The following is a 19,891-nucleotide window of genomic DNA, read 5'->3' on the forward strand; positions in this document are numbered from 1 at the left end:
CATTCATCAGCACTGCAATACCAATTATCAATCAGCAGTGCGAAACATATGGTGACCAGTGTAGTCCGATTCCCAAACAAATGACCCTTATGAGCTGGCTCTTTTGAATATACTGTACACCACAAAACATACAGCATGACCAGTGTAGTCCTATTCACAAACCAATTACTCTTTTGAGCCATTTTTTTTAATCTACACTGCAAAACATACAAAGTGACCAGTGTAGTCCAATTCCCGAACGAATGGTTCTTTTGAACTGGTTCTTTTAACCCTTAAAAGAACCTTCCGGGTCAATTTGACCCATTTTAGATTTAAACACCGATTTCCATCAACTGAACATTAACTTTTCGGCCTGAAACTTCATGACATCCTCTATGGAGTGATATGAACCTGATTATGTAAAAATTACTAATTTTATGTCTTTTAAAAGGAAGTTATAAAAAAAAGTCCCTTTGTAGACCCTCCGGGTCAATTTGACCTGGTTAATTTAAAGACTTGCAAGAAAGCTGCAAAACGGTAGTATAGTTCCAAAAGTTACATTCATACTCATAACTGCACGCACACACCTTCTCCCCCTGCATAAAAAAATTGGACTTACTATACATAAAATGATTGAAATATGCACTAGGAAATTTGTAATAAGTAGCTTAATGAGTTATGATCAATTGTTTGTGGAAAACTGGTAAATTCGGATGTTGAGTTGTAAATAATAATGGCGGGTTAGTTTGACCCAGTGAGGTCAATGGTGGAACCTGACTGTCAGCACCAAGGAAGGCTTAAATCTACAGCACAAAACATACAGCGCAACCAATGTAGTCCGATTCCCGAACTAATTAATTAAGAGCCGGATCTTTCTAATCTACACCACAAAAACATACAGCGTTACCTCCCGAACAAATAACTCTTATCAGCGGGTTCTTCTTAGTGAATGAAAAATGTACTGAAACGCGAGTCATTTATTTTGTCATGTCTGACTCCAAATGAATCAAGAACTGTTGCTGTGTTATGTGTACTTAAGGCTTGTGAAACTTAAATCAGAGTAATTACTGGATGGTTGTTAATATTGCAATGTGTACTTAAAGACCTACACAGTATGAGTTTTGTTTTAATTAGTGGTATTTTAAGATAATGAATGAATTGATAAAATATCTTAATTAAAAAGTCTGCATTAACACACCTTTTGCAAAACTTTTGTTCAAATCAAATTTGGTAACATGCTGCTGAAGGCAGTATATTCAATAAGAATTGCATTTCTTATTTCCAAATATTTCTCTCAAAAGTACTAAAATAATTGTTAGTAAAATCATTAAGGAACTGGAATCATTAAGAGGAATCAGTACCAGAATAACAAATTGTTTAAGATTACCATCCCTATCTCTGAGACATGAACAGTATTTTGGCCATGATTATTACAGGTGACAGTCATGCAGCAGACAGCTTACCAACAAACATCATGATACATCACTAATATAATGACCCCTCGAAAATCTTTATGAGGCAGACACTATTCAATTAGACAAATCAAACTGCAGAGCAAGGAATCAGAGAATGCTGTGTGTCAGTCAGTGCAGACTTTTTCAGCTACCTTTACAGCACTTTTCCATCTCTTGTAAGTTTTGGCGCCAGCCATTTCTCAGTAGGGTTGAAGGCTGCTTGGAGAGAAAGGAGCACTAAGAATAAAGAGACATAGGGAGAGAAACAGCAAAATGTATATGTACATACAGTATTTAAAGCATTTTTTTTTTAATATTGCTATTATTGGGATTAATACTATTGCTCATATTTGGATTATTAATATTTGTTAAATACATGGATTATTTATTATTTATTATTATTCAAATTCAAACAGTACACTCTTTTAAAGCTATGCTAGGTTTGAAAAGTACTAAACAGTTTTTCATCTTTTATACTGTATATTCAAATATTTTGATGTTAGATATAACTTATGAGGCACGTAAAATTGCAGATTAGAGCTGTACTGTTAATGCCGTTTAAAAACAGGCACAAAAGTATACATTTACAATATCAGCCAACATATCTATTATAACATAATGAAGTAATGATCAGGTGCATCCCTCATTATTGTTGCTTTCTTAACAGCTTTGCTGGATTTTATTTCTAAAATCTATTAGCTATTTCAAAATCTGTTGATGGAATGTGGGGTCTAAAAGGCTGATTATTAGGAAATATTGTGATTGGATTCTAAATACTGAGGGTAAATACTCTTCTGATGGAGGTGTGGTCAGATTGCAGCTGTCGCTCGTGTGGCTCCATGGCGATCTCGTTCTGACGGAACGTTCGATGATGACGCAGCTGCATCACCCACAGTTCAAACAAATCCAGAGACTTCACCTGCAAATGTAATGGCAAAATACAGCAAAGGAGTGTGTGTGTGTGTGTGTGAGTGAGTGTGAGACTGTGTTGTCTCAATATGATTGTGAGTTACACAATTTGTGGCCCAGCAGATGTACTGTAGGTGTGTGGGAGTAAGTTCAAACAAATCCAGAAACTTCACCTGCGAATGTAATGGCAAAATACAGCAAATGAGTGTGTGTGTGTGTGTGTGTGTGAGTGAGTGTGAGACTGTGTTGTCTCAATATGATTGTGAGTAACACAATTTGTGGCCCAGCAGATGTACTGTAGGTGTGTGGGAGCAGCAGACAATAATGTGAAAATATGTAGATTTGCACATTCCTAATGTGTTGTAAATACCTTGAGGTGATAGATACTGTCCTCTGTGTCCAAGTCAATGCACATTGACTTCGTCTTCATGGCCATGACAGAGAGACCAACATCAATGCGACCTCGTAACCTTCCCTTCTTCAGCTGAGAAATCAATTACACAGTAAAGGATGAAAAAGCAATCTCTGACAGTGTCTCAGCTGATATAAGCAAGTTTTTGTCAGACCACATAAGCATCAAAGAAAGTATGTGTGTGGTATGTGCACTCACATCAGTCCCTGTCTTGGCATATGTAAGGATGCCCCTTTCAAGCAAGAAATATCTCTGTTAAACATAAACATATGAAGCGTTAAAAGATGAGAAAAATCCTTTTCAGTACCTTTAAGTGAAAAATTTATTAAAGTGTCATTATACTAGGGATAGTTCACCTAAATGTGAAAATGTTATCATCATTTCCTCACCTTGTTCCTATCCCGTATGACAATCTATGGAGATGTAGAATGTTAGTCTCAGTCACCATCCACTTTCATTGCAACATTTTTTTAATGGAATGAAAGTGAATGGTGACTGAGTGTGAATGATCTCCTTCTGTGTTCCATGGAAGAGAGAAAGTCATCCAGGTTCGGAACAACATGAGGTTACGTAAATGATGACAGAATTTTCATTTTTGGGAAGCTATCTCTTTAAAGGACAAAATTATTCATATTGGCTTGACAGTATTACAGCAACTCAAAAGCAAATGTCCAAAGCAACAAATAAACAAACAAACAAATAACAGGTTTTGAGCGCTTCTGTGTCATGTGACCACCTTATGCCAGCCTTTCATTGGCCACTTCCTCTTTTTCAACAGCAAACCCTCTTGCTTCTCAGGCTTCTGAATATTTCCTGTCAAGGTCCGTAAGTCCTCAACCAACTCCCAGTTGTCCTAAAGAAATTAAGCAGAGGGGAAAAGGTGTTAAACACAAATGTAACATTTAAAAAGCTGTCAGAGCAGAGAGTGGTGATTATTGGACAATACATGAGGTTAAAAAGCAAACAGTTCTCTTACGCTATGCTATGCAAGGGGATTAGGGCTGCACGATATATTGCATTTATCGAAATCGCGCAAATTTACATATCGTGATATTGTGATAATACTTTAAAACATAACGCTTATGGCGATTGCTGGGGGCACGCAATTGTCACTTGGTGTGAGTGCGTGCAGTGTGCGTAGGCGCAGATCCAAAGCACATGAAAAGCACAAGCTATTTTCCATAGATTTTCTCCATGTCATTTCAAAATTAACTAATTGGATGATTACATGAGTTGCCACATTTTAGCAAGTTGTTGAACTACACTGTGTGAATTTAAGGGAAACTGACTTATACATTCACTGCTCACTGGATGTTTTTTTTGTTTTAGGCACCATTCAGAGTAAATTATAAAGACCGTTGTGTTGTCTGGCACCAACAATCATCCATGCGATTATCTAATCAGCCAATCATGTGGCAGCAGTGCAGTGCACAAAATCATGCAGATACGGATCAGGAGCATCAGTTAATGTTCACATCAACCATCAGAATGGGGAAAAATTTGATCTCAGTGATTTGGACTGTGGGATGATTGTTGGTGCCAGACGGGTTGGTTTGAGTATTTCTGTAACTGCTGATCTCCTGGGGTTTTCACGCACAACAGTCTCTAGAATTTACTCAGAATGGTGCCAAAAACAAAAAACATCCCGTGAGTGGCAGTTCTGTGGACGTAAATACGTTGTTGATGAGAGAGGTCAACAGAGAATGGCCAGACTGGTTCGAACTTACAAAGATTCCATTCCAGTCTAAAGTGATCATCCCTATTCCCTACTCGCTACAAAAGATGAAGCTCTTGATGTGGGCACTCTGAAGGGAGCATGACATTACAGTTTGAATGTAGCTGTCACTAAAAGTCTTGTGACAGGGCCCTTTGTGAAAAAATTTACTTTCTTACTTTTTGTTTGGAACAATCCTTCTCGAAGTGCCCTTCAAGGGCGCAAAAATGCCGTTTGGAAAACGCCCAAAGTCTACGGTAGCTCAGATAACCGCTCTGTACAATTTTGGTGAGAACAACTCAGAATGCTATTATGAGATGAGGGTTGGCGCTGTTTTGGCGGCATGGGGGGGACCCACACAATATTAGGCAGGTGGTTTTAATGTTGTGGCTGATCGGTGTATATAAAGGAAAAGTTAGTTTTGCAGGTCTAGCATCATTTGTATGTAGCCGCCACTTGGTTTATTATTTCGCTCTATAATGCAATTAAATTCATACACTCAAAAAAAAAAAAATTCATTAAACTAAAAAAACAATTCTAGAACATTTTGTCTCAACTTGATTTCACTGCATTACATCCAATTAAATTTGTAAAAATTTAAGTTTACTTAATCCATTTGAGTTGGAACTACATTAATACTTTTTGAAGCATTAATGAAAATGGCAGGAGATTTCCATTTCCCAACATGCTTTGCATGGGACTAGATGGGGTGAACAAATATTGAAATTAAGTGATATTTTATGCATGTTTGAGCAAGATGAGAAACATTTTTTTAATGTTCTATTATATTGGTGTTTAAAATGTTTCTGTTAGGCTGGAATTTTGGGGGTTACCATTGTGGTGAAGATTGTCATTTGTGCTTAGGTTGAGGATGGAATTTCACTTTCAAGTGATTCTTGATTCAAATAGCTCCATAAGCAGCTGCTATCAAATTGACAGTGCAACCATTTGACTGTCCTTACACTTGCTTGCCTGGAATGTAGTAATGAGGAATAAAATAAATTAAGTTTACATAAGAAAATTGAGTTTGACAAACCTAACAATGTTGAGGTAAAACTACTAAAGTACAATGAATTGACCTAATTTAACTAAATTATGTTGGCTCAATTAAACTGACTTAATTTGAATTAATTAAATTAAATTGTGTGTAAAAACTAGGGATGTGCGAGACTAGTCGACTAAACGGTTCTGATGCTGCTAGTCGACACTGGAATTATTATTCGGTTAATATTTCCCCCCATTAAACTGATCATTATTTTTACACATTTACATTTGGCTTTATATTTTTACAGAGGCTGCACTTAAATTACTGTCATATTAATGTTACATATTTTAAATAGAATTAATAATACAAATATTATTTAAAAAAAGAGGATTTCTGGAGCAGATTTAGAGTTTAATTTCACCTCAGGCTGCGTGTGCGTCTTCCCTCTCTCACTCGAGGCGCGCGCAGAAAAATGTCTTCTCGCTAGACAAGAAAACTCTGCAAAGTAGTTATGAAATCACTTCGGTGGTGCGGGAATCGGCTTTCCAAATGTTTGAAAGTCCCTAAGGATGTTTTCACATTTGAGTCTTCTTTACATTAAGAAGGCTATTTTCAACGAGGTGACGACTGCTTAACATGTTAAACTATCTTTTATTTTGTGCGCACGTCATGTTTAGAGTACATTAGGTTTATTGTAGGCTACATCACAGGCCTATTTTTTCTATCCTATAACTACTTTTTTTTTACATCATCACTGTTATTGTTTAACGTTCTTTACCGAACAGCTGTCATATTAGATCAATGGCTAATGCACGACTGCACATCGTGATATACGCGCAAATTTTCAGCGCATTTTTTTTTTCTCTCTCATAGATTTGGCTTTGTCTACCTGTTAATTATTTTCAACAATGTCCTGACTGTTTTAATATGTTAAGTAACTTTTACTTGATGATTTCCATTTAGAACAGTCTTTTAGGGTTGTTCCATTTATCCTGCACTATTTATATTCATTTTCAATAAAAGCAATTAAATATGTCTATTAAATATTTGCTAACGTTGATTCGGTGAATGCGTGTCATGTTCTATATTTAATGTATTTAATGATCATAATTCAAGGCGAGCACATCACAGATAAATGCCCCTTTCAGGGGAATTTAGCATCAGATTTGGAATAGATTAAGTATTTAAAAATTTTTTTTTTTTTTTTTTTACTGTTTTCTGAAGGTTGGTTTCTCTTTAGACTAGTCGACTAGTTGGTTACAAAACTTCCATTTAAACGACAGTCAAATTAGTTGTACCGCACATCCCTAGTAAAAACTTTCTCAAATTAAATTAAGGCTAATGCCGTCATTTTTTGAGTGTTCATTATTTATTTAGTAAAATATTCAACAGCACGCACGACCATATTTGTAGCACCCATCAATAGAGTTCTCTTAGGTCACATTAAAGAAGATTTGAAGCAGTTTGTCTTACCTGCTTATTGTCTTCACCTGAGGAGTTACTCTCTTTCCTTTGAGGTAATGATGTCATGGTTGGTGAGGTGGGCATGGGTGATGTCATCCTCGGAGACACCGGTCCATTTTGCTCTTCTGAACTCATCTTGCAATTAACTTACTGTGGAGAGAAAAACAGACAAATCACTCAACACAATATTACCACAAAATCCACATTATTGTACATCAAATGGCCAGCAGAGGGCGAAAGAGACACTGAAAAAAAGTGCAAAAGAGCTTTGAGGCAGACAAAACAGGAGAAAAGTAAAAGGCTGCACTTTAGTGAAATCTTAAAGCATTGCATTACATGTATAGTGTTATTACATACAATACTTGCTTTGCCTCATCCTGTAAATGAAAAAGAGCATTCATCTGGTTTGTTTTCAATTCAAAAACATTATTTTAGTCAAGTAATTTTTATTCGTACAGCGGTTTTCACAACACAACATTTCAAAGCAGCTTTACAGAAAATCATGTTTTGACAAAAAATGAAGCTGTAATATCTTTCATTTCTAAAGAGTCATCATTGTGCAGTTTGATAAAAATGTATTTCCAAATTGTTCCTTAAAATAAATAATTAAATAAGTAAATAATAATTGTATTTAGAACCCCAGGGAGCAAGCCGAATGCGACTGTGGCAAGGAACACAAAACTCCGTAAGATGTTGGTTAATAGAGAAAAATAACCTTGGAAGAAACCAGTCTCACTGTGGGGGGCCAGTTCCCCTCTGGCTAAACAGCATGAATATAATGCCAATATTTGTTATTTATGCGTAGTTCAAGTCATGATTTAAAATGAGTAAACTAAGTAAGTGTTAAGGGCGAGTGTTTAAACAAAAGATTTTGTATGAACTGTCAAGTTTTGCCTACACTTTAAATTTAAATGCTACAAGATTTCTATTAGGATAAGGGTTTGGGTTAGTCTATAGTAATTAGAATTAGCTTTATAAAACAATAGAAGTCTATGGTGTGGTCTCATTTTGATATCTAATTAGATATCTATCTATTTTGATATCTAGTTTCAACTGCATGCACACAGGCCACTGATTCCATGAATTTTTTTCCCCCAAAGTATTGCACAGGAGCCTTCTGTGTGAACGCAAGCCACATTTGAGTGTTAAATCTGAGTGCAACAGAACACACACACACACACACACACACACACACACAGAGAGAGAGAGAGAGAGAGAGAGTGTTCAGAACACACTGTTTTGACTGCACAGACATGCATGTCCTGAAGTTGGGACATGCTGTTCTTTTGCTCTTACCCATTTTAGTGCATGCTTGTGTATGTGGAAAAAATGTAAACTGTTTACTTTTCTTTGCCTCATCTCTCTCTTAAACTCAGTGTGCTCCCATTAAATTGGCAACATCCAAAACTGTAGAAGTACCAAAGTCTGAATGTAAAAAAAAAAAAAAAAAAAAAAAAAGGTTGCTAAAACCCTAAAAAAAAAAAGAGAGAGAGAGAGAGCTATGAATCCTGAAGAGCATGTGAGTCAACATGTAAGCCAGCAGAACTGAAGTGAAGATTTTTATAAGCAGATTTCAGCTAAATTTGTCCATAAAATCCATGTAAATGGGTGCCAGTTGCTGGCTGTTTGACGGTCCAAAAGGCATATTTAGGGAGCATAAAAGTAATCCACACGACTCCAGTCGATAAATTAATGTCTTCTTTAGCAAACAGGTTGGTGTAACAAACAAATCGATAATAAAAATGTTTTTAACTTTAAATTGTTGCTTCCATCCAGTGCTGTATTTCTGTTTGAAATTAACTAACTCTCATGTGACGTTCGTTCCTCTGTTGTATACAAAGCGCACGCTTCCGACTTTTCGCGTGAACGTGCCATTGCGCTTATGTACCTGATGCGCCGACTGCTGGCAGTAAGCAATTTTTTAAAGTTAATAAAGTTTTAATATTCTATTCATTTTTTACACAAACCCATATAAGACATTATAAGACATTAATTTATCGACTGGAGTCGTGTGGATTACTTTTACGTTCCCTAAATATGCCTTTTGGACCATCAAACAGCCAGCAACTGGCAACCATATACATGGATTTTACGGACAAAATTATAAAAATCTTCACTTCAGTTCTACTTTAGAAAGAAAGTCATACACATGTGGAAAGGCTTAAAGGTAAGTAAATCATGATAGGAGTTTCATTTGGGGGTGAACTAATCTTTTAAAAACCCTCATCTGCTCGGGTGAACATTTAACTAGCACCACACAGTGGACATTTCACCTCGGAACTGCCACGTTACGTGTAATGAAACATGTAATGTCATTTTGCAAAAAATGTCGCCATAGTCACTTAATTTTCATGAGATATCAGGCTGGGTTTCTTGCAATGGGGTCTGCCCTTCAGACTGAGGAGGTACTAGGCAAAGTGATGCTCAATTTTGAATGGAATTTGCCCATAGATAGATGGAAGGAGAGAGACATTCTAGAGCCACCAGGGCAAAATTATGGTGAATGGACAGACTGCACACACAAAAGCTCCAATTGTATATGTGAGCTGCTCTAGCTTTAGGATAAACACGTTGTTATTCCATACATATACACACAAGCTGTTCCAAACATTCAAGGTCATTTGCTGGCTTCTCTTTAATTTGAGTGTTTGAGTACATGTATGTGTAAATACCAGTAGAACTCCAATCAGCTCATAGTTTCCAAACTCCAGTGTGATTTTTGTTTAGTTTGCATTGCCAGACTTGTCCAACGCTGGACTGAGGTATGTGGGCGTGTTTGGGAGTGCAAGTTGGTGTTTAGGGAAAATTGAATTCCTGTGGTTTTGCATCCCCCAGTTTGTACACACTACAAACATTCCACCAGGATCTCTCCGGACATACAAGGCTGTGAATATATACTTCAGTTTATTAACATTTCCTCAGTTTGGTTGAAATGTGCTGCTAGAACCCAGGTGTTAAACTCATAAAATCATCACTTCAGCAATATACTAAAAAAAATGTCTAAGGAAGCTCTTCCAAAATAAGTGACATTGACATTTTCTTTTTTTAAAAGAAAGGCAGGAGGATATGCAAACGCACAAAGGCAGGGTTTCCCTTTAACCCTTTTCTTTCCTAACTTATAGACAGTCACAGAACACGTTACATGTCATTATTTCGTCTGTGGATGGGTACTGGACATAAAATGTTTACTGGTAAGAAAGAACAATCGAGAAGACTGCATTATTGCTCAGTTTTATTGCTATCCAGCATTTATACAAGTGTAAAAGAGATTCAAATATTGTAATAAATGGCAAAGACAGCAACAAAAGAACACTTACAAACAGGAGAAACAGACAGGTAAACTTTAGCCTGCCATTAGACATTAGCCTTTAGAGAGAAATGGGGGCGTTACGATAGTGGGTGGGGTTTGTGTGACGTTGACTGGTACATGCAGATAAAATGGCTAGATTGTGTTTAGATTACACTGATATCCAAACACAATGCATCCCTGTCTACCTCGGCATCCGGACAAGCAGATCAGAACACATTTCAATAACAAACACGTTTACACTTCAATCCATATGTGGACAACAGCAGATACAGATGGAATTTAATGCCAAAAGTCTTTTGATGTTTTAAGATAGCACTGAGTGAGGAATGGGGTAAAAAGTATGTATTTATGAACTGAAAATCTGCTGTTTTACTCGTGATTTCACCATGAAACTGCTGTGATATATACAACGAGCCACATAAAAAATGTAGGTGTAATAACGTCATTCTACGAGACCAGGTTGTTAAAATCATTGTAACGCACAGTCTTGAGTGTCTTGTTGCTTTTATAAAACAGCGACAACAGAACTATGATAAAATACACAGATATTTAAGATCTAATTAAATTTGTTGATGACAATAATAATAACTAGGTTTTTTTATGGTTTCTATCGACTTGGCTCATTAATGTAGAATGCAATGGATGTATGGTCACAGTGTATGTATCAACAGCTTTGAATGGGGCTCATCCAATCAGATTTTAGAGTTGGAACTATCCGTCTACAAATGCTAGTTGGAGCAAGATTTCTGTTATAGAATGGTAAACTGTTAATGTTTGACATTGAGCACAAATTGTCTTGTTTGATGAGGGTGAGTAACCTATAATGTAAACAGGTTGAAGGTTAACACAGTATGACCAGAATTAGTTGTAAGGCCAAACAAAGAAAAGGGAACCTGTTCACGTCAATGAAAACTGACATTTCTGACCCTGACTTTTATGGTATGTAAAAACACACATAGAATGTGGGTGTATGTATGCACAAAATATCAGAATTCACCATACATAATGCCTATCAATCATTAACGCCACATAACTTAGTCATAAGTAAAAGATCTGTAGGGTGAGGGCTGTACAGTGGGACCAAGGGCACCGAAGCTTTAAAGAAGTTACAGTAATAACAAATAAAACCTCATCGGAGGTGTCCCCCGAACTGATGTCACTTTGCTTAAATTAGTTCACATTTACTATATAGTCTAGTAAAAAAAAAAAAGTTAATAATGTTGACAAATTATACAGATGTAACATTCTGAACAATTCTGAATAGCACACTACATAGTAAATGTGAACTCATTTAAGCAAAGTAAAGTCAGGCCCATGGGTGGGGTCAATGAGCATCAACAGGTTTTATCTTGTCCCTTGATGCATTTCAGTTCTTATAGAGGAAGACAATAACTTCTTTAGGCGGAAGAAAAAAAATCAGCGTAACCCTTGAGGTCTTCGAAAGATGCTTTATGTCAGTGGAACCTTAAACCACATTTTCTGATTTAGTAAGCATGATCTCACAGGGGCAATTTAAGCTAAAAATAAACAAGTGCATTGGTTAGATAGGGACTGCACGACCTCATGTGTCAACATACCATCAGAAACAACATGAAAATGTGGGAAAGCAAAAACACCCCCCTTGAAAGTAAAAGTTCATCCAAAAATGAAACAAATTGTGTCATAATTTTCTCACCTTCATGTCGTTCCAAAGGCACATGACTTTCTTAAGTGGAACACAAAGGGGAATGTTTTTTATAAATAACTACAAAAAATAGTCTGTGCGGCTTGTGCGTCATATTGCAAGTCTTCTGAAGGCATATGATAGATTTAGGTGAGAAACAACCTGAAATGTAAGTAATTTTTCATTGGAAATCTTGACAGCCATTCACAATGCATTTTCACACGAGAGCTTTGGCAGTTTTTAGTGCTAAGTAGGGATGGGACAATATAACGAGTTTCGAGGCAAACCACATAGAGGCAAAACTCGATATTTTGACATTTGCAACATTATTTTCTATCCATATGATTATAAATGAAATGACCGTCAAACATCATAATCTCTCCATCGCTTGATTTTACCCCTACTGCACTCTTTTTCTACACTGTTTACAGGGTTTGCACAAGGTCCATGAAGAGCTTAAAGTGCTTAAATTTAGCTTTTAGAAATTAAGTACAGTAATAACTGAAAAAAATTGCCTTGTTTTGTTGAAAAGTGCTTGCGATTAAAACATTTCTTTCCGTGTAGTGTGTCCTTCAATGATGAAATCCAAGCACTCCATTTTCATTTAATAATGTGTCTTTTAATATAATTTCTGTACTTTATAGTCAAATATGTAAAACAAAATATTAATTGTAATCACAAATAGCACGGATATGATAAAAAAGACTTCTCTTTTGTTAATAAATAAACCGGAACACCTGAGCAGGTCTGTGAGATGCATGTTGAACTCTTAAAGTGACAGTACCATTTTAGCGCTAGTTATACAAATGAATCTAAACTCAATGCAATTACTTGTAAATCGTACACATTATTTTAAACATTGACAGCTCATATCATTATTATTTAAACATTTTCCTGATATCAAATTAATTGATAGAATGTAGAATTTGTATATTTTTAACAAGTTAAAATGTGTTTACAATAATGATGACAAACAAATTATTAAAAAAATAAATATCACATTCAGGACAGGTTCTGTTCAGTTCTGTTGCTTGTTCTGCACCCGATCAGTCTAAATGTAGCCCACTATTTTTGAAGGTTAATTTGTTTGTGATCTCATCTTAGAGATATGTATATGAGAACCTCTTTTTTTAAATTTGAGTATTTCTATTGTATATTGAAGAACTTTATTTTGATGAGAAATTAAAATGTGCATTTTGAATGAACATTTTCCCAAATAAACACAATTTTCTGTGATACTGTGTTATTATATAGAATCGCGATTATATTGAATCGTGAACCATATATCAAACCGCATAATGAGATAACCATATCATCCCATCCCTAGGGCTAAGCAATGCAAGTGACTGGAAACGCTCATCTCATAGCGCTCATGAACACACAAAGGACATGTGTTCTTCGACCAGATAGACTTCTTTTAAGCTAACTTGGGTTGCTTTCTTAAGCTTTAAATGTGCACTCTGTCTTTTTTTTATGCATGTCATCTTGGACTTACACTGACACCTAGGGGCATGGATGCAGCATCATACAAAAACAATAGTTTTCAGTTACCAATGTCATTGTAGAAATTCTCTATTCACACCACAGTCAGCAATGATTACTTTAAGAGTTAAAGTCTCCAATAACAGGGTGGTTACTCAGATAAAGCCAGTAGTATTCATCTAATCATGTGATCCCAACATGGCAGCCCCCATGAGGGGACCCTCTCCATGTAGAATAAAACTGCTTTTTTAAGGTTACTGATACAACTGGAGTCTTCCTCTCATGTGAGTGTAGGGCTGGGCGAAAGTACGTCATAATCAGATATCAACGATATCTTGCAAATATCCCGATGCCGACTGCAACACTCACTGACAGACAATGAACGACAATATCGGGAAATGGCAAAACCATGGATCTGGGAAGTCGCCAAATATATTCAACTATAGCCCAGGGTGTGAAACTAGCACCCACCACCTGCCAAATGCGACGAGGCTGAATCCAGTTCGCAAGCTCCTCGTTCAAATGCAGGAATTTCATAGGCAAATAATTTTGCTCATCTACCCGCAACAGACGGGCGACCTATAAGATGTCTCAGAGTGACACATGACAAGAAATGTTGTTAGTCACAAATACACACTTGAAGAAACACACTTCATTATATTTTTAAGAACAGACAAAATAAAAGCCGTCAATGCCTGTGTCTGATTCGCTGTTTGTTCAGAGGCGTGCAGCGTGAGCCTCGTGGAACACATGCACGTAAAGAGTTATCACTCTTTTTTTCTCCATTTCATTTGGCTGAAAACTGTTTGCAGGAATAATGTCATCTATGAGAATGCTGCAAACGGTATCCGATCATCTCAGGAGGGGCCGTGAGTTTATTTCGCTTTATTTTCACGGAGAAGTTTGCTCTTACGCACTGTGAACGTAATTCTGCAGGTTCAGTAATATATATCTTTGTATTAAAGAAACAAAGACAAAAGTGATTAAATCATAACATAATACAAGACACGTTCACCTTAAACCTAAAATTTAGTTCAATTTTCTTGTCTTTAGGCAGCATTAACTGTATAACCAAAACGCAATAAAAACATTTGGCAGCATTATTTTGGGAACACAAGAAAATGTATTAAATCAAATCAAATCACTTTATTGTCACACAGCCATATACACAAGTGCAATGGTGTGTGAAATTCTTGGGTGCAGTTCCGATCAACATAGCAGTTGCGACAGTGATGAGACATATTAGGCTTGTTTATTATGATTATTATTACTATTATCTTTACATTTGTAATTGTCTTTAGTTCTTTTTTTTTTCCCTCCCCTTTTCTCCCCAATTTGAAATGCCCAAACCTCGTGGTGGCGTAGTGGCTCGCCTCAATCCGGGTGGCGGACGATGAACCTCAGTTGCCTCCGTGTCTGAGACCGTCAACCCATGCATCTTATCACGTTGCTTGTTGAGCATGCTACCTAGCGCATGTGGAGGCTTCACGCTATTCTCCGCGGCATCCACGCACAACTCACCACATGCCCCACCGAGAGCGAGAACCACATTATAGCGACCACGAGGAGGTTAACCCAACGTGACTCTACCCACCCTAGCAACCAGGCCAACTGGTTGCTTAGAAAGCCTGACTGGAGTCACTCAGCACACCCTGAATTCAAACTTGTGACTCCAGGTGTGGTAGTCAGCGTCTTTACATGCTAAGCTACCCAGGCCCCTGTCTTTAGTTCTTAATTTGTAGGCTATTAGTAATTTTCCACCTGTTGTCATTGACGGAAACTTGCTTGATGGTAAATGGGGCTGTTGGAGACTGTAAATGTTTGGATTTGGGGAGGTGGTTATATAAGATTTTTTGATCACTTTTATTATTTTAATAGCTTTTTTTTGTTTCATTTAAAGTGCAATTTGAATTTAGAAATGGCTTTAAGTTTTTTGTGTTTCAATAAATGTATGTAATTTTTAAAGCAAAATCGATAAAGGAAAAATATTCACCGACCCTCGGCTGGGGATTTGACGATTGTTACGTGACTGAGAAGGATGAGACGAGAGAGTGTAGATCCAATAGCAGAACTATTTATTAAGGAACTAAGATGAAACTAAAACACTGGAGCAAACGGGAAAACAAACATAACAGCAGATTGCTGGCTAAAATAACAAATACGCTAACAGGCTAACAAACAAGCAAACTAACAACAACTGACAAAGACTAAGGGAAACATGAGGGCTACATATACAAATGGAAACTAAAGACATAACAAGGAACAGCTGGGAACAAAGATCAGAGAGGATTGGGAACAGATGTGAGAGATCAAACAGGTGCATCATGGGAAGTGTAGTGTAATAGTCAAAACATAATGGGAAGTTGATGGGACAAACACAAGGGAGTTCATGACAACGATATAATCGGATATCGCAATATTTTTTAAGGCGATTATCGATAAATATTTTTTTACATATCACTGAGCGCTATGTGAGTGCTCATGATTTTAAATGTTTCAAAGTTGCTATTCATTTTGTCAGGAATACAACTTTTACTGAGTGCACTAGTGTTGTCACGACAGCAAAATTTCAGAAGTTGGTACCAATACCATTGCATTTTTTTTTTTTTTTTTACAAAACTTTTATTCAGTACAACAGCACTCTTGCTTGTTATATATGCTTAATTATTATTATTATTATTACTATTACACATATTATTCATTATTACTACATTGAATATTACATTTTACTATACAGTTGTAATCTCCTGTATTTCTGTTGCAATTTCTTCAATTACAGGCGTAATTTTATTTTGACATGTGTTTTCAATGGATGCTTCACTTGTTCAGATAAACAGTTCACTACATTGCCCAGTGTGATCACTGAAGTGCAATTGCTGTGATTTAATTATATTATAATTTGCATGTGATGTGCGCTTCACATTGGATGAGTGCTCTGCTCTGTCATCTCATATCACACATAGCGCAGATGTTTCTGTGGAGTTTGGAGTTATGAGAGTACAGAGCACATGCTCAAATAAACGTGTGAGCATTTGAGAGCAGTTGTGTATCAGTCATACAGCACGCTGGGGCCAAATTAAGTCAGTGCTTGGTACTATCGGTGCTGCAAAAACACTGGTACTATTTTATCTTTCTTATTTTTGTACCGACTTGTTACCGAAGTACCGGTACATTTGACATCACTAGAGTGCACCTTTAGTGACGCACTATCCACTGCCAATGTGTTGAGAAGACAGACCACGATATTCGTTACATTTTTTTACTTCTGTATTTACTATATTAGGGTTGGAACAACATGAGGGTGAGTAAATTATGACAGATTTTTTTTTTTTTAGTGAACTATTCTTTTAAGTCTCCAAACAGATTCTCTTCAAGTGACACTGACAAACTCTGGGCACAGTTGCACACAAGGGCACATACGCACGCATACACTAAAACGTATGAACTTTGGAAAGTCTGGAGTCTGTTAGCCATTAAGCACTTATTTGTATTAGCCTATATTTGTACATGAGCACATGGCATTTGTGCATTTGAGGAAAAACCTGTTAAAGCAGCTCATAAACCACTTCAGTCATTTTAAACCAATTTAAAGCCACCAAAAGTCTTTAGCTTCATACAATGAAGGTCCCACTAAACCACAACAATACTGACGACAGTAAAAGTAGGGAAAAATGTTTGATGATGTTCTCCACTGTTTAAAAATGAGTAAATAAAAAATGACAAAGGCTACTAATGTTGTAACAAAACAACATCAAACTAGAGTACAAATGATGGGTTTTTTTTTGTTGTTGTTTTTTTCTGGGTAGTAAGTGTTATTTCCTAATTGCTTATGCTTCAAAAGTATAGAAAATGGCTATTAATCCCCACAAACTTTGCTTTTGTGACCAGGACAGTGATATTTTGAAATTTACCTATTTCCAATGAGAAAACGGGCGAATGTGTGTCTTTTCATTCACATAAAGTCAGAAAAAAACAACATGAATCCAAATTAACATGTATTTATACTAAAGTAATATACAAAGCCGTGCTTGTCCATAATGGTAAAAAAGTAACCGTCTCTTCCCCTGGCTCACTCGGTTCACCTCAAAGAGGATTACAACAGCATCAAGACCTTGCTGGACTCCTTTAAGTATGATGAGTACGGCTGGGAGGTCATAGGAGACTTCAAAATGGTGGCATTCCTGATGGGTCTCCAAGGTGGTTTTACCAAGTTTCCCTGCTATCTTTGCCTTTGGGACAGCAGGGACACCAAGGTGCACTACCACAGGCGGGACTGGCCACAGCGGACCGAGTTCTTTGTGGGGAGAAACAACGTCAAGTGGGAGCCACTGGTGGACCCCCGGAAGGTGCTGATGCCACCTCTGCACATCAAATTGGGCCTTATGAAACAATCTGTCAGAGCTCTAGATAAGGAGTCGGCAGCCTTCAAGTACCTTCCAGACTTCTTCCCTAAGCTGTCTGAGGCAAAGGTCAAAGCCGGTGTCTTCATCGGACCATACAGAAGGATTTTGGATTCATATGTTGTTTTTTTTCTGACTTTATGTGAACGAAAAGACACAAATTTGCCTGTTTTCTCATTGGAAATAGGTACATTTCAAAATATCACTGTCCTGGTCACAAAAGCAAAGTTTGTGGGTAATAATAGACATTTTCTATACTTTTGAGGCATAAGCAATTAGGAAATAACACTTACTACCCAGGAACAAAAACTGTGTTACATAGTGTTATGCAACACATCAATATTTGCATTTGTGGCGCGATATGAAAGTCTGCTGGTGCTCCGAATAATTTCCGTTTCCTCAGCAACGAGATGCGCCAAAGACTCTGACCACACTGATCAGCAGCACCTCATTTGACACCACACAACACAAAACAAAACCTTCAACCTCTTAAAACAGACAAAATGCAAAGCCGACTGGAAACACTCACACAAGACACAGATTTAGTAAAGGAAAATCAGTGTATAGAGAAACACTGAGTCAGTCTATCCATTCTGTAGTAGACAGTGGAAGAAAATTATTTATTTAAGGTTTCTAAGGTTTCTCAGTGGAATTTAAACAGACAACAAACGCTGACTGGTGATCGGGCCTTGGAAATGATGCACAAAACACACACTTTCATATATGTTAGAATGAGAATGTCTTAAGAAGGTTTTCCATGATAAAGGGGCAGAGTAACAGTGACTATGAATCACAGTTACAATACGACCATCCTAATCTTATGACCTTCCCTTAAAATATAACATACTAGCGCTTTTTGATCCTTAAAAGGCATATTTATATTTTTTCGTGCGTAAAATTAACACAAACTCAGTGCCTACCGCAATAGTCAAGACAAGTTCAGACAGCGTGGCGAGCCTGGTCTGTCGTCGTGTCACTGATTGTCCATTTATTAAATTAAAAAAAAAAAAAAAAAAAAAAAAAAAAAAAAACGACTTATCAGCACATATATACTTTGTACCTAGTGACTGTCACCGGACTCACCATCCCTCTTCCTCTACCTGCCGAGGCCAGATATTCGGTAACTTCGCTTCGAGGAAGGTTACCAAAGCCGAAATATCCTTGACGAGCCACTGTAATCCGAGAGTGACGCGGAAGGTGGAAGTAGACAAAGGTTTTAAGTTTACAGAAGCCTCTCGTGCAGTGTTTTGAGTTCCGCGGTGAGGTGAGCACGGTCAGGGCGGGGACTTACATTGATTGACGTTTAGAAAGCAAATGAAAATGCAGTGAAGAGTGACATGTAGCCTATCGAAAGACGAATTTTACACGCAAAAGAGAGACCACACAATGTTACGTAATTCAGGTAAATCCAGGTAAAGGAATTATTTTAACATAATTAATGCATGTTAATGTTTTTGAATAGATTCTTATCAACACTTATACAAGAAGTTACAGAAGTTAGAAGTTGTACAACACTTATAATCATAGGAACCATGAGCTTTTTTTTAAAGCTAATTGTCTTGGTATTTGCTTGCAAAGTGATTTGTGCACGATTCTGACTTCAGGCAGTCCATCTATCTATCTGTCTGTCTGTCTGTCTGTCTGTCTGTTCCAAATCACATGACTAATGCATGCCAAATTGTGGTTGCATAAAATATGTTATGTTCTGTTGATTTTCCCCACCTCCATTTTTTTTAAAGCCTTCCACTACCTCAGAGCAATCATTGGGGGAAGATATCCATTTCAGAATTTAAAAATTGCACAAAATATCTGTAACTAATACTGCTAAAACTAATGGATGCTTCCATGTGAAGGACAATTTCCATCATTTACTGTACAGTAGTAGTACAGTACACTCTGCAGTAGTTGCAATTATCCACTCTTGTGTGCGTATTTGTGAGCATGTTTTATTCATTTGCTGCATTATTTTCTTTGAATGGATATGCAGGGGATTTTTAAGAAGGCTGAATTACCTGAAATGATCTGACATTTAAATAACCTAAAGGGTATTTGTTATGAACTCTATACCCTTAGAAATATATGTTGTGAACTGCTATATGACAGCAGGAGAAGGTAATGC

At 36.9% G+C, this 19,891-nt stretch overlaps 1 protein-coding gene across 7 annotated transcripts in view; it reads right to left on the minus strand.

Annotated features, from left to right (window-relative positions):
* The window catches only part of LOC127421441 (oxysterol-binding protein-related protein 3-like), a 33,803-nt gene extending 14,779 nt beyond the window's left edge, over window positions 1-19,024 (minus strand). The window contains exons 1-7 of one of the 7 annotated variants that reach the window (XR_007893992.1): window positions 18,856-19,024; window positions 6,927-7,067; window positions 3,491-3,607; window positions 2,953-3,006; window positions 2,713-2,826; window positions 2,224-2,352; window positions 1,586-1,670 (exon numbers count right to left, since the gene is read on the minus strand). Coding sequence is in view for 5 of the 7 variants with exons in the window: in XM_051664487.1 (XP_051520447.1) it covers window positions 1,586-1,670; window positions 2,224-2,352; window positions 2,713-2,826; window positions 2,953-3,006; window positions 3,491-3,607; window positions 6,927-7,052 (625 nt within the window). In the remaining 2 variants the exon portion in view is untranslated. The other 6 variants (XR_007893993.1, XM_051664490.1, XM_051664487.1 and 3 more) reach the window with 6 other exon arrangements.
* Window positions 19,025-19,891: the final 867 nt, after the last annotated feature.

This window comes from Myxocyprinus asiaticus, chromosome 30, assembly GCF_019703515.2.
Source record: "Myxocyprinus asiaticus isolate MX2 ecotype Aquarium Trade chromosome 30, UBuf_Myxa_2, whole genome shotgun sequence".
Classification (NCBI taxonomy): Eukaryota; Metazoa; Chordata; class Actinopteri; order Cypriniformes; family Catostomidae; genus Myxocyprinus; species Myxocyprinus asiaticus.